The sequence below is a fragment of the Bubalus kerabau genome, chromosome 1 (assembly GCF_029407905.1).
Source record: "Bubalus kerabau isolate K-KA32 ecotype Philippines breed swamp buffalo chromosome 1, PCC_UOA_SB_1v2, whole genome shotgun sequence".
In the NCBI taxonomy this organism is placed as follows: Eukaryota; Metazoa; Chordata; class Mammalia; order Artiodactyla; family Bovidae; genus Bubalus; species Bubalus kerabau.
This window is the reverse complement of record NC_073624.1, coordinates 218,221,988-218,238,373: the sequence shown is the minus strand read 5'-3', so window position 1 is coordinate 218,238,373 and position 16,386 is coordinate 218,221,988. Positions and strand designations below refer to the sequence as shown.

At 35.9% G+C, this 16,386-nt stretch overlaps 1 protein-coding gene across 1 annotated transcript in view; it reads right to left on the bottom strand.

The window, feature by feature from the left end:
* PKD2L2 (polycystin 2 like 2, transient receptor potential cation channel) overlaps positions 1-16,386 on the bottom strand; it is a 42,157-nt gene that overhangs the window by 23,086 nt on the left and 2,685 nt on the right. The window contains exons 3-6 of the mRNA XM_055554687.1: positions 13,032-13,087; positions 12,231-12,487; positions 8,169-8,390; positions 5,237-5,465 (exon numbers count right to left, since the gene is read on the bottom strand). Of these exons, the coding sequence (XP_055410662.1) occupies positions 5,237-5,465; positions 8,169-8,390; positions 12,231-12,487; positions 13,032-13,087 (764 nt within the window). The remainder of the gene's footprint in view (positions 1-5,236; positions 5,466-8,168; positions 8,391-12,230; positions 12,488-13,031; positions 13,088-16,386) is intronic.

The following is a 16,386-nucleotide window of genomic DNA, read 5'->3' as shown; positions in this document are numbered from 1 at the left end:
ATTTTCACAGCATTGATTCTTCCTACCCAGGAACATGGAATATCTCTCCATCTGTTTATGTCATCTTTGATTTCTTTCATTAGTCTCTTATAATTTTCTGTGTACAGTTCTTTTGTCTCCTTAGGTAAGTTTATTCCTAGATATTTAATTCTTTTTGTTGCAATGGTGAATGGGATTGATTCCTTAATTTCTCTTTCTGATTTTTCATTGTTGGTATATAGAAATGCAAGTGATTTCTGTGTATTGATTTTATATCCTGCAACTTTGCTAAATTCACTAATTAGCTCTAGTAATTTTCTGATACTATCTTTAGGGTTTTCTATGTGCAGTATCATGTCATCTGCAAACAGTGAGAGCTTTACTTCTTTTCTGATCTGGATCGCTTTTATTTCTTTTTCTTCTCTGATTGCTGTAGCTAGGACTTCCAGAACTATGTTGAATAGCAGTGGTGAAAGTGGACACCCTGTGTTGTTCTTGATCTTAGGGGGAATGATTTCAGTTTTTCATCATTGAGAATAATGTTTGCTGTAGGCTTATCATATATATGGCCTTTAGTATGTTGAGGTAGGTTCCTTCTATGCCCATTATTTGAAGAGTTTTAATCATAAATGGGTGATGAATTTTGTCAAAGGTTTTTTCTGCATCTTTTGAGATTATCATATGTTTTTTAATCTTTCAGTTTGTTAATATGGTATATTACATTGATTGATTTGCATATATTGAAGAATCCTTGCATCCCTGGAATAAACCTAACTTGATCATGGTGTATCAGCTGTTTGATGTGTTGCTGAATTCTGTTTGCTAAAATTTTCTTGAGGATATTTGCATTTATGTTCATCAGTGATATTTGCCTGTAGTTTTCTTTTTTTGTGTTGTCTTTGTCTGGTTTTGGTATCAGGGTGATGGTGGCCTCGTAGAATGAGTTTGGAAGTGTTCCTTCCTCTGCAATTTTTTGAAGGAGTTTTAGAAGGATAGGCATTAGCTTTTCTTTAAATATTTGATAGAAGTCTTCTCTGAAGCCATCTGGTCCTAGGCTTTTGTTTTCTGGGAAATTTTTGATCATAGCTTCAATTTCTTTGCTTGTAATTGGGTTGTTCATAACCTCTATTTCTTCCTGGCTCAGTCTTGGAAGATTGAACTTTTCTAAGAATCTGTCCATTTCTTCCAGATTATCCATTTTATTGCCATATAGTTGTTCACAATAGTCTCTTATAATCTTTTGTATTTCTGCATTGTCTGTTGTAATTTCTCCTTTTTCATTTCTAATTTTGTTGATCTGATTCTTTTCTCTTTTGTTCTTGATGAATCTGGCTAAAGGTTTGTCAATTTTGTTTCTCTTCTCAAAGAACCAGCTTTTAGTTTTATTAAACTTTACTATTGTTTCTTTCACTTCTTTTTCATTTACTTCTGCTCAGATCTTTATGATTTGTTTCCTTCTACTGATTTTGTTGTTATTGTTGTTGTTTTTCCAGTTGTTTTAAGTGTAAAGTTAGGTTGTCTTTTCAATGTTTTTCTTATTTTTTGAGGTAGGATTGTATTGCTATAAACTTCCCTCTTAGAACTGCTTTTGCTACATCCCATAGGTTTTGAGTTGTCATGTTTTCATTGTCATTTGTTTCTAGAATTTTTTTAACTTCCCTTTTGATTTCTTTAGTAACCTGTTGGTTATTTAGAAACATGTTTTAATCTCCATGGGTTTGTGTTTCTTACAGTTTTTTTCTTGTAAATGATATCTAATCTCATAGCACTGTGGTCAGAGAAGATGCTTGATACAATTTCAATTTTCTTAAATTTACTGAGGTTTGATTTGTGACTCAAGATGTGGTCTATCCTGGAGAGTGTTCCATGTGCACTTGAGAAGAAAGTGTATTCTTCTGCGTTTGGATGGAATGTCCTGAAGATGTCAATGAGATCCATCTCCTCTAATGTATCATTTAAGACTTGTCTTTCCTTATTAATTTTCTGTTTTGATGATCTGTCCATTGGTGTGAGTGGGGTGTTCAGAGTCTCCTACTATTATTGTGTTACTGTCAGTTTCTCCTTTTATGTCTGTTAGTGATTGTCTTATGTATTGAGGTGCTCCTATGTTGGGTGCATAGATATTTACAGTTATATCTTCCTCTTGGATTGATCCCTTGATCATTATGTAGTGTCCTTCCTTATCTCTTGTAGTCTTTATTTTAAGGTCTATTTTGTCTGATATGAGGATTGCTACTCCAGCTTTCTTTTGCTTCCTATTTGCATGGACTATATTTTTCCATCCTCTCACTTTCAGTCTATATGTGTCTTTAGGTCTTAAGTGGATTTCTTGTAGACAGCATATATATGGGTCTTGTTTTTGTATCCATTCAGCCAGTATCTGTCTTTTGGTTAGAGCATTTAGTCCATTTACATTTAAAGCAATTATTGATATATACGTTCCTACTGCCATTTTATTAATTGTTTGGGGTTGATTTTGTAAATCTTTTTCCTTCTCTTGTATTTCTTGAGTATATAAGTCTCTTTAATATTTGTTGTAAAGCTGGTTTGGTGGTACTGAATTCTCTTAACTTTTGCTTGCTTGAAAAGCTTTTTATTTCTCCAACAATTTTTGAATGAGATCCTTGCCGGGTATAGTAATCTTGGTTGTAGATTTTTCTCTTTCAGTACTTTAAATATATCCTGACTTTCCCTTCGGGCCTGCAGAGTTTCTCCTGAAAGTGTATAGGGTTTCTGTTAAGCGAATGGGGTTTCCCTTGTATGTTACTTGTTGCTTTTCTCTTGCTGCTTTTAATATTCTTTGTGTGTTTAGTCTTTGTTAGTTTGATTAGTATGTGTCTTGGCCTGTTTCTCCTTGTGTTTATCCTGTATGAGACTCTTTGTGCCTCTTCGACTTGATTATTTCCTTTTCCATGTTGGGGAAATTTTCAACTATAATTTCTTCAAAAATTTTCTCATACCCTTTCTTTTTCTCTTCTTCTTCTGGGACCCCTATAATTCACATGTTGGTGCATTTGGTATTGTCCCAGAAGTCTCTGAGACTATTCTCAGTTCTTTTCATTCTTTTTACTTTATTCTGCTCTTCAGAAGTTATTTCCACCATTTTATCTTCAGCTCACTGATTCATTATTCTGCTTCAGATACTCTGCTATTGATTCCTTCTAGAGTATTTTTAATTTCAGTAATTGCGTTGTCTCTGTATGTTTATTCTTTAATTCTTCTACGTCTTTGTTAATTGATTCTTGCATTTTCTTCATTTTGTTTTCAAGGTTTTTGATCATCTTTATTATCATTATTATTGTGAATTCTTTTTCAAGTAGTTTGCCTATTTCGTCTTCATGTATTTGGACTTCTGTGTTTCTAGTTTGTCCCTTCTTTTGTGTAGTATTTCTCTGCCTTTTCACTATTATTATTATTTTTTAACTTACTGTATTTGAGGTCTCCTTTTCCCAGGCTTCAAGGTTGAATTCTTCCTTCCTTTTGGTTTGTGCCCTCCCAAGGGTGGTCCAGTGGTTTGTGTAAGCTTCATATAGGGTGAGATTTGTGCTGGGTTTTTTTGTTTGTTTTTCCTCTGATGGGCAAGGCTGAGTGAGTTGGTAATCTTGTCTGCTGGTGATTAAGTTTTTATTTTTGTTTTGTTTGTTGTTTAGATGAGGCGTCTTGCATGGGGTGCTATGGTTGGAGGATGCCGGGTCTTGTATTCAAGTGGTTTCCTTTGTGTGAGTTCTCACTATTTGATACTCCCTAGGGTTAGTTCTCTGGTAGTCTAGGATCTTGGAGTCAGTGCTCCCACTCCAAAGGCTCAGGGCTTGATTGCTCCAAACTAGTTCTGAAATAATGGAACATGGAAGAATGCTGTCATCATTTGGGATTCAGTGGTTTATGGCAGGTCTGGGCGGTTGGAAACCACCAAGTGGGACTGGAGGAAGGCAGATTTGGTTGCAGCTCTTTCCAGGTGCATTCCAGGTAAACAGGTGTGTGTTGGGGCTGAATAGTGAAGGGCTATGCTGGGACATCGCAATCCAATTCTTTCTTCCTGGCTTTATCCCAGAGTTTACAAATACCCCATGCAGCACACTCCACCTGACTCTGGAGGATTCTGGAGCAGGGGGTGTGCAACTGCACTTACGTGATCCAGCTCTGGGCTGGCGGCTGTGTCTAACAGTTCTTTTAGGAGAGGATTTTAGGACCAGATTATCTTTTATCTATTATTTATCTATTATTATTATAAAGCTATATGACTATTATACCTATTATGAAAAATTTCCTTTGACTTCTTTTCCCTAAAATACTCAGTTAAACATTTAATGCTTATGCCCTATGTTAAGCATTATTGGGGGGGGGTACCAGAAAAACTTTCAATTTGGTTTTGGGAAACAGATTTTATATATATGTATACACACACACACACACACACACACACACACCAGGTAGAAGGCCTGTCAAGTTTGTGAAGTTCTGCCATTGGGAACAGGTGACCTGGACCTGTCTTGTCACTGTCAGGCTGAAATATATACATATATATTTATATATAATATGTATACACAAATACACAGACACACACACTCAATTGGCTATAACCAAGGGCCAATAAGAGTGAAAGATCAGATTGTATAAGCCCAAATATTTGCTCATTGTTCCTAAAACCAAAATCTTACAGTTTGTCTCACTCTGCCCTCTACGTTTATTTTAGTATTTTCTAGTTATAAGAACTGGCAGTCTTTGGAGCTTCTTTCAAGGACTATTCCCCCAATCCTGGTGGCACCTCTGCACCTACAAGCTACCCCTTCTGGCTTCTCAAACCTTATCCCCACCTTCAGTATTCTGCCTAGGCTTGTCTTTTACCTATTTAAAAATTCAGGATGGCAGATTTAGGCAATGTAGAAGAATACATTTTGAAGGACCTTGCTCCCAAATAATCTTTATTTTCAACACATTCCTGTAAGGAATACATATTTTTGGGTGGGAATAGGGAGACTTAACTGTGCCAATTAAATCATACCTATGAAATCACCTATTCCTCTAGGTTTATGCTAGTCCTCACAAGGACCAAATCAGAGAAAAAAAAGACTTCTACCTTTTGAAGGCACACCATTAATATCTACTTTGACAGTTCATTTTATGGTTGATACTTACAGCTTTTAGAATAAATCCCAGATGAATAGAAAATTCTACTTTTTTTTTTTTTTTTTACAGCTCCCTCATTTGTGAGTTCAGATGTGATTTCTATCAACCATATCTGTGAAAATATACTTACCACCAAAAGTAATAATTCTAGCCAGTTCCAAATACTTTTGAAATAGGCAAATTTAAATTCTTTCAGTTTTTTGATTTCTTGTATTGTGAAGACAATAATAAAAATACAAAATATGATTTCACAGGAAGCAATAAAATAATCATAGAAGCTAACGTATCTGAGGAGCTTCACAGAGTAAAACTGCCATGAAGTAAGTATTCCTCCAGTTGCAGGGAATTCTGCCACCAATCTGTAAAATGAGGTTTGTGAAAGTAACTGCATTTCAAGAATTTATATTTCAGTACCTAATTCGATTGAAATTTCCAGTCAGTGATGTTGTATACTTTAATAGTTATTTTGTACAAAATATGTTTTCTCAGAGTAACAGGTTCAGAAAATTCTTGTGGATTTACTTCTTTTTTAATGCTCCACTTTTTTTTTGGTGTTCTGAAAATTCACAGTGGTCAAAGACCAGTGTAAATGAGAAAGAAAGAAAGATGTGACTTTACATTCATTTTACTCTATGTTTTGATTGCTCATTCATAACTGGGCTGCTAATTTATCCCCACAGAATGAGGGGTGATGTTCAAGAACATGCTGTACTGTTAGTTACTGTTATTATTCAGGGCTCCCCAAATATTTAAGAGGAGGGAAATACACTCTCCCCCTTTAGCTTATCAGAGATAACTTCTTGCTTCTAAATCTCAAGATAACATACTATACTAAAGCCAATGTTTTCTGTTTAACTTTAGGCACTGGATTTTGGATACAAAGATCTATATGCAAGTAGAAGTATAAAAATTACTCCAGTACCAAATATAAAAAGATTTTTAGGTAATTCCCTGTATTCCTAGTTTTTTCCATAACTGCAGGTAATTAAGAATTGGCAGTAATTCAAGGAACCCAGGATCTCTATCACAAATTCATAATGTAATTATTCCTACCTGAAGGTGTTAGCAAATCTTATTGGTACAGGAATAAGGTGCTGCCCCCCTCAACCCCAAAAATACCTCACCAAAATCAAGAACAAAACATCCAGTTAACAAATAGAAAACAGGATTTTTTTTCACCTTGCATACAGTCAGTGTACAAATTTGAGCAAGTGAGTGAAGTGAAAGAAACTTAGTATCTTGACCTGAAGTGTAGACTAGTAAACAAAAAGCAAAAAATGATGAGCATTTAGTTTGCCAGGTATGTGTACAAAAGGAAAATAAGTGGATACGGTCATAGTGTAAGCAATATGCTCCCATACAACTATTGATTATACTACCAGTTAAAAGTTTCAAAATCTGCTGAAATTTCTAAAAAACATTTTAAAAGATAAAATAAGCATAAAACCTAGAGATAGAAAATATGGACTTAATGTAGTATTACAAGGAGTTCTTCGTATGACTGTAAGCCAATTACCCCATTGTTTCTATTCTTATTTAGGGCATTGGAGTGATTTGTATTCTTTACTTTATCCCTACCAGGACTATCGGGAAAGGTGAATACTGTTGCTAAGAAGGTGATTCCCTGAAAGAAAATACTATAACATGCTGCTGACAGTAATTCATTTGCTTTCATTTTATACATTTTAAAGGCTGTGACTATCTTTCACCATCACTGTTGCACAAGGGCCAAGTTCCCCAGTCAGAGTCAAGGCTGATTCCATATTCCATTCGGAAGAAAAATGTAAAATTCAAGAGAAAAAAGTGGCTTACTGACTTCATTATCCTATTCCTTATTATCATTATCCTATTCATTATCCTATTCCTCCTTTCTAACAGAACCTTAATTGTATCAGGCATTCACCCATTCCCAGATGGCTTAGAAGCCAATTCAGTCCCCAGGCAGATTGAATCACAGTAATGGTATTTGCTTTGCCAGTCCTCAGGCCTAAGCCAAATAGTATGGTCCGGGTTAGGCGGATTATCTAAGATAATCAGACCTACAGAAATAATTTTTTTCTCTTCAGCTGTTTCCTCCTCCTCCTCGTGAGAGGGGATGTCTCTCATCCTTTTCTTGGGTCCAACGGGTTAGCCCTGGCATGTTATTCTCATGCAATAGCAGAAGTGCAAGACAGCAAGTTTTAATGTACAAACCCCTTTCAAATTTCTGCTTGTATCATGCGTGTGTGCGTGCTAAATCACTTCAGTTGTATCAAACTCTTTGTGACCGTATGGACTGTAGCCTGCCAGGTTCCTCTGTCCATGGGATTCTCTAGGCAAGGATACTGGAGTGGGTTGCTATGCCTTCCTCCAGCAGATCTTCCCGACCCAGGGATCAAACCCGCATCTCTTTACATCTCCTGCATTGGCAGGTGGGTTCTTTACCACTAGTGCCACCTGGGAAGCCCTTGCTTTTGTCATATATGCTGACATTCCATTGACCAAAGAAAGTCACATGGTTGAGTCTAGTATCTAGTCCTGGGGTATTTCACCCTGCCTTGGGTGACAGGGTACTACAAGTTTACATGGCAAAGATGTGAAGAATTGGGGCCATTTGCAAATCACTGTCAGCTATAATCATGTCTAGGATGTTGGCTGCTGTTATATATTGTTTGAATCTTAAATTGTTCATTCTTGAGACAAAAATTAATAACTTAATAAAGAAGCTCATTGTGAAAGGAAATCAACAGATTTGAATGATCTGATTTAAAGGAAGAAATCGTTAGGCTAAATCTCAGATTTGTCCAGCTGCAGAATGACAAGAAATAAGGCTATATAGTCTTAAGCAATATAAAACTAACCTACTGTATGTAATTCTTCATGTTCTGCAATATATCCTGAAAGAGTAAAACAATGAATATGATGTTGCTTTTTCTTCATCATTATTGGAGGAACTACATTATATTTATATTGGAACTTATGATTTTAATCTCAGTACAAACATGCACAAACTGGAAACTCTAACGAGGGCTCTGGATGCCTTTTAAATTCAATATACTAATAAGAGGTCTTGAGTCACTCACCTGATAATGCAGAATAGATTTACATTAGCATTGTATACTGAAAAATCAATAAAAATAACTCTAGTCCCTCTTGTGATCCAGCTGTTCATTCGGAGGTTAATGAACTTGTTTAGGGTTTCAGATTTTGATTTTGATAAAGTGAAAATATACCCCCCATTTTGGTAAACACCAACAAAACCCCAGTGCCAAGGGGAGTTCGTACGAGGAGAAGAGTACTTCCATCTGTTAGACATAAAAAGAACAATGGAGAGATGAGAAAGCTTGACTGAGAATAAGATTTTAAGTTAACTTTTGGTTTAAAAGTAGTTTAAAAAAAGTAGTACTAAGTTCATAAGCATTATAGTAATTTTGAAGCAAGGTGGTGAGTTAAGGATTAAGCTAAAAGGCTTAAGGTTGCATATGTTTTCATTTTTTGGTGCTTATTGTGGACAATACAAGTGCTATGAGAAAAAAACATTTTAATCCGTTGCCTCAGGGAACTTGAAATCTATAATACAATGATGAATTTTTTTTGTTAACATGTCCTTGTGTCTTCAGTCTTTGAGGAGAAGAATATCCAGGGTTTTAATTCAGAAATATCTGTCTCAGTGTGGGGAAAAAGATGCTTTACAGTTTGTCTTCTAACAATCATATACCATTTACAAATGTCCAATAAATAAAAACTTTATTACAATGTCTATGTTGCTATATAGGTATCTTATTTTAATGAAAGCACACAAAGTAAAATCTATATAAGTAAATTTTGTTTCCATTCTTTCTACTTTTAACTTAGTTGTGTGTGTGTGCTATGTGTGTTCAGTTGTGTCCGACTCTGTGACCCTTTGGACTATAGCCCGTCAGGCTCCTCTGTCCATGGAATTCTCTAGGCAAGAATACTGGATTGGGTTGCCATTTCCTCCTCCAGGGTTATCTTCCTGTCTCAGGGATCGAACTTGTGTCTCCTGTGTTTCCTACATTGCAGGCAGATTCTTTACCCCCTGAGCAGTTCAGGAAGCCCAGCGAACTTAGTGATGGGATATCAAAAAATTAAGCTTTGATTCTTCATTTCAGTTCCTATTTAGTCTTCCCAAAAAGATTTGAACAATCATCCAAAGATGCTCTGCTTAAACTTGTTTTCCTATTAGTAATACCATGTTTGCATTCACCAGAGAAGATAAAAATGATTACACTAAGAAAAAACACTATTTAATGAAAATTCCATAGTTGTATGTTTGCACGTTTTCCACATGATTGTTAAAATGAAACAAGAATGTTTGTTATGCTAACCCTCTCCTACTTCCAATTTTTAATACTGGTTTTAATTAATGAATGTTACATTTTAGAAAGACAAACACAAATTGATTCGTATTTTGGTTGTTAGGAAATGACACATATTAAAAGTCTAAATCCATGTTAATTTTGGAATGTAAATTATTTGTAGTTGTTATAATTTGGAATGTTAGAATACCTAACAGATTAGTCTTGAGATCAAATTAAAATGTGTAATTAAATAATTGACTTATCTCATTTTTTATTGAAAGGGAAATAGTGTGTAGTACTATTATACTATTATAGCAGTATAATATTTAAGAGAATGTGTCACCATACTTAAGAACTTACATACAAAACAAGAGAATTATACAAGCACATCGTGGCCCTCAAGAACACCCAAAACTCATACAAAGAGAAAATAAGTTAACAAATCCACAAAGCAATGATCAGTCCTAGGGATACTGGGGAAGCTACTCAAGAAGGGAAATGTAGTCACTGTGTTTATATTTATATAAATATAAAATAAATATTGACCAATGATTAACAAAAATTATGGTATAACCATAGGCTAAGAGGAATAGGAAGTTTGTTGGAGGACGGAGTGGTATAAGAACGATATATGACACACATTTTCTGTGACACAGATGATAGATATACAAAACTATATGCATACTACATACTACAGCAGTATATGCATACTATTTAGAAATATGAAGTATATATAAGAAGAAACAACTAAAAGCGGTTGCTTGTGGAATGGAAATTATAAGCAGGAAAGTGTGGACCTTTGTAAATGTTTACATCACTTTGATAAATATCAAATTCTAAAAAAGATACTTTGCCTCTATGATTTAATATGACCTTAAATGCAATGATATCAGCACCTTCCATGTTAAGGGTAGGTAGGGTCAGTGGCATTGGGCTTTTACATTTTCAATATAAAGTGTAGACGTGAGTCTGTACTAGTACTAACCACAGCCACTTTGGAGAACAATGGCCAAAATATCTTTGGCAGGGATCATCCGATGCAGTGTATGTAAACCTAACTGCCCCTTTTCAAGGTGCTGTGCTGTGCTGAGTCACTCAGTTCTGTCCGATTCTTTGCAATATCATGGACTGTAGCCTGTCAGGCTCCTCTATCCATGGGAAAAGTACTGGAGTGGGTTGCCATGCCCTCCTCCAGGGGATCTTCCCAACCCAGGGATTGAACCGGGTCTCCTGCATTGCAGGTTCTTTACCAGCTGAGCTACCAGGGAAGCCCTACTGGCAACAATACAAGATATCACTGAAGTAAGCCAGAGAGTGAGAAAGCAGCAGAGTACTTCAGAGACACTCCCTAGGAATCCCAAAAAGCATTTGGGATGTGTATGAGAGCATCTTGCCAGAGCCAGAGAAGCTGATTAAGTATTATAAAAGCAAAAATGGGCACTTTGCCTTGTGTTCAATATGAGTTCCAGAAAAACATCTATTTCTGCTTTATTGACTATGCCAAAGCCTTTGACTGTGTGGATGACAATAAACTGTGGAAAATTCTGAAAGAGGTGGGAATACCAGACCACCTGACCTGCCTCGAGAAACCTATATGCAGGTCAGGAAGCAACAGTTAAAACTGGACATGGAACAACAGACTGGTTCCAAACAGGAAAAGGAGTACGTCAAAGCTGTATATTGTCACCCTGCTTATTTAACTTATATGCAGAGTACATCATGAGAAACGCTGGACTGGAGGAAGCACAAGCTGGAATCAAGACTGTCAGGAGAAATATCAATAACCTCAGATATCCAGATGACACCACCCTTATGGCAGAAAGTGAAGAGGAACTCAAAAGCCTCTTGATGAAAGTGAAAGAGGAGAGTGAAAAAGTTGGCTTAAAGCTCAACATTCAGAAAACGAAGATCATGGCATCCGGTCCCATCACTTCATGGGAAATAGATGGGGAGACAGTGAAAACAGTGTCAGACTTTATTTTTCTGGGCTCTAAAATCACTGCAGATGGTGACTGCAGCCATGAAATTAAAAGACGCTTACTCCTTGGAAGGAAAGTTATGACCAACCTAGATAGCATATTAAAAAGCAGAGACATTACTTTGCCAACAAAAGGTCCGTCTAGTCAAGGCTATGGTTTTTCCAGTGGTCATGTATGGATCTGAGAGTTGGACTGTGAAGAAAGCTGAGCACCGAGGAATTGATGCTTTTGAACTGTGGTGTTGGAGAAGACTCTTGAGAGTCCCTTGGACTGCAAGGAGATCCAACCAGTCCATCCTAAAGGAGATCAGTCCTGAGTGTTCATTGGAAGGACTGATGTTGAAGCTGAAACTCCAGTACTTTGGCCACCTGACATGAAGAGCTGACTCACTGGAAAAGACCCTGATGCTGGGAAAGATTCAGGGCAGGAGGAGAAGGGGACGACAAAGGATGAGATGGTTGGATGGCATGACCGACTCGATGGACATGGGTTTGGGTGGACTCCAGGAGTTGGTGATGAACAGGGAGGCCTGGAATGCTGCGGTTCATGGGGTTGCAAAGAGTCGGACACGACTGAGCGACTGAACTGAAGTGAACACTTCATCTACCACAGCTGCGGGGGAAAAACCCACTTTGTATCCTATGGTAAACAAAAAATTAACAGGTTTACTCTTCCTTTTCTCAACACTGCATCTCTGAGTCTTCCTTTGATACTATTATTGAAAGAGTCTCCTTACCTGCCAGCTCTCTGTTGGTATCATTTAGAAAATAAATATATTTTCACAGTTGTTTGAAGATACAATGCTAAGTGCTACAAAAGTTATGTGTAATTTTACACTACTTACTCAGTATGCTGTTTAAGGCCAAAATCAGCCATATCTTCATTTTTAGAAGTGTATTTGTCATAACATTCATCCATCAAAGACCGAAAGAATGAATGGACCTTGCATGTGCCATTGCGGACTTTTAGTTGACGGACTCTGGGGAGTCCTAAAAGTATGTTCTCATAGTAGATGCGACTGCTGTTCTTTAAATCATACAGATTCTCATTATTGTACCATGAGTCCCAGTACAGACCATCCAAAAGGGGTCCTTCCATAAACTTCATATAGAAAAATACATGTTATGGGAAAAATATTTTCATATCAACTGTGAACAGAATCTACATTCATAATGTTATCCATAAGAATATAAAAATCAGTGATTTTGAGGACAAGTATGAAAATTATTATCCAAGCCACCATTAATAATGGTAATGGTAGATGATGTTGATTATAATGAAGGTGGTTAACATTTACTGAGTACTTTCTATGTACTGTTCTAAGCACTTAACAAGTATTAACTCATTTCTATAACCTTTCTTCTCTGAGGGTATACTGAAAACCCTGTGCCACAACATGGGCAAAGAATTTATTGGCAATTCAAGGAATTTTTAACAGTAATTTTCACCATATACAAATTTAAAGTTGTAAGAACTATATCACACTGAGAACACAGGTTCTCAATAAACACTGGTTGATTATAATAGTTTGAAGAAGTGACATTTATTTTTATTCATTCCTTCAGTAAATATCAAAGTCCCTATGATGTGTGCCAAAGGCTTTTTTATGCAATACCTAAAACTATTTCATCCAATCACACCTTACCTTCCAAAAGTCAGTTATGCTGCGAATAGACTTAAAGTTGGTTCTTTCTTCACCAGCCACAGATGTGTCCAAAAATAGAGATGACATAACTTTGTTTAAGTAATACATATGTGGGTTTACCATCCCAAAAGTCACTAAGGAAAAGAATTTTTTATTTTAAAATTTATGTTAAAAAACTCAAGTTTTTATCAGGATAAAAATGTACTTGTAATTTGTTCCTAATTTTGTTTTGAAAATTCAGTTTTATTTTGCTAACTATAAAAGCAATAATAAAAAAACTAAAATAGAAAAATACAAAACAGGAAGAACTTTCCTTTAACCCACTACTTAAGAGTTAGGTTTGGCATATATTCTTCAGATTTTTCTAAATGCATACACAGTATAGAGAAGACAACTTTAGTTTTACAAAACTGAGACTACATTTTACATACTATCATGCAAATTGGCTTTTTTTCCAACACTGGGAGTATGCAACACAATATAGTGAGTAGTTAAGGATATGAACTTTAAAATCAAACAGAATGGTTTGAGTCCCACCATAGGGATATTTCTAACATTTTGAGAAGTGAGATAGTTCATGTGGAACACTTAAAACTATGTTTTGGCACATGATAAAATTGAAAAGAACATTAACTAGTATTCTTTCTCACTCTTTCTAGGGTAGGTGGGTAGGTTTTAGATCAGTGAAAGTGTTAGTCACTCAGTTGTGTCCGACTCTTTGCCATCCCATGGACTATTAGATCAGGATATAGACTAAATATGTCTTTCTTTTTTGCTAGAAGACCTTTATTTTTAGTACTAATACATCTTCCAACATTATTCCATGGCAAACATGAACCCGTGCCATTCTTTAATGTTCCATATTATGTCATTATATACACCAAAATATTTAAAAAATCCTCTGTTGGAGATTTGTTTCCCATACTTCCTAATTATAAAAAGGTGTTTTCTTTTTAAATCCCTGAATAATGTGATTGAGTGATTTTAAATATTTTCCACTCCCCAAATGTTCTGTAATAAGCATTTAAAAACTAATCTAAGATAACTTATGAGATGGTTAAAGCTGTTTTTTAATCAATATCTGACTCAAGCTCACTCCCACATACCAATTAATTAGTTAACTGATAAATACCGGGTTGGCCAAAAAGTTTGTATGGGTTTTTCCATATCATCTTACAGAAAAACCTGAATGAACTTTTTTGCCAGCCCAATAACTGCCATACCAACATAAGTCCAGCTTACATCTACTGTATACTGGGTCCTATAAAGACAAAATGCTCTTTAATACTGATCATGCTATTAACTCACAGATAGGAGGAATGTAGGTTGAGATGTTTTCCTGGTCCTCCCTGAAGATTTGCACTGATTTCTATCTCCTGTAACTCAGAACTAGCATATTTTACTATTAACTGTGTAACATGCTAGGGAAAAGATCAAAGTAGACATCGAGACTAACTTCTTAGGCCTTATTTGTTGTCTGACCCATTTGTAGTCTGACTAGGGTGAAGCTGATGTATCTGTATGGCTCTAAAAGAAATCAAGAATTGGCAACTCAAGGGAATAATTATATTCAAGACAGAACTGCCAACAGGAGCAATTGACTCAACCAAAGTTGAGTATGAAAGCTTTTTATTACATCTGTGACTTAAAGTTGTGCCCCTTAAGAAATGGACATAGTGTTGATCTAAATGAATTTAAAGTGTTTAAAATGTGTCAGAAATCCCTTGCATTCCTATACACTAATAATGAGAAAATAGAAAGAGAAATTAAGGAAACAATTCCATTCACCATTGCAATGAAAAGAATAAAAGACTTAGGAATATATCTACCTAAAGAAACTAAAGACCTATATATAGAAAACTATAAAACACTGGTGAAAGAAATCAAAGAGGACACTAATAGATAGAGAAATATACCATGTTCATGGATTGGAAGAATCAATATAGTGAAAATGAGTATACTACCCAAAGCAATTTATAGATTCAATGCAATCCCTATCAAGCTACCAATGGTATTCTTCACAGAGCTAGAACAAATAATTTCACAATTTGTATGGAAATACAAAAAACCTCGAATAGCCAAAGCTATCTTGAGAAAGAAGAATGGAACTGGAGGAATCAACCTGCCTGACTTCAGGCTCTACTACAAAGCTACAGTCATCAAGACAGTATGATACTGGCACAAAGACAGAAATATAGATCAATGGAACAAAATAGAAACCCCAGAGATAAATCCATGCACATATGGACACCTTATCTTTGACAAAGGAGGCAAGAATATACAATGGAGAAAAGACAATCTCTTTAACAAGTGGTGCTGGGAAAACTGGTCAACCACTTGTAAAAGAATGAAACTAGAGCACTTTCTAACACCATACACAAAAATAAACTCAAAATGGATTAAAGATCTAAACATAAGACCAGAAACTATAAAACTCCTAGAGGAGAACATAGGCAAAACACTCTCCGACATACATCACAGTAGGATCCTCTATGACCCACCTCCCAGAATATTGGAAATAAAAGCAAAAATAAACAAATGGGACCTAATAAAACTTAAAAGCTTCTGCACAACAAAGGAAACTATTAGCAAGGTGAAAAGACAGCCTTCAGAATGGGAGAAAATAATAGCAAATGAAGCAACTGACAAATAACTAATCTCAAAAATATACAAGCAACTCCTACAGCTCAATTCCAGAAAAATAAATGACCCAATCAAAAAATGGGCCAAAGAACTAAATAGACATCTCTCCAAAGAAGACATACAGATGGCTAACAAACACATGAAACAATGCTCAACATCACTCATTATCAGAGAAATGCAAATCAAAACCACTATGAGGTACCATTTCACGCCAGTCAGAATGGCTGTGATCCAAAAGTCTACAAGCAGTAAATGCTGGAGAGGGTGTGGAAAAAAGGGAACCCTCTTACACTGTTGGTGGGAATGCAAACTAGCACAGCCACTATGGAGAACAGTGTGGAGATTCCTTAAAAAACTGAAAATAGAACTGCCTTATGATCCAGCAATCCCACTGCTGGGCATACACACTGAGGAAACCAGAATTGAAAGAGACACGTGTACCCCAATGTTCACTGCAGCACTGTTTATAATAGCCAGGACATGGAAGCAACCTAGATGTCCATCAGCAGATGAATGGATAAGAAAGCTGTGGTACATATACACAATGGAGTATTACTCAGTCATTAAAAAGAATACATTTGAATCAGTTCTAACGAGGTGGATGAAACTGGAGCCTATTATACAGAGTGAAGTAAACCAGAAAGAAAAACACCAATACAGTATACTAACTCATATATATGGAATTTAGAAAGATGGTAACAATAACCCTGTA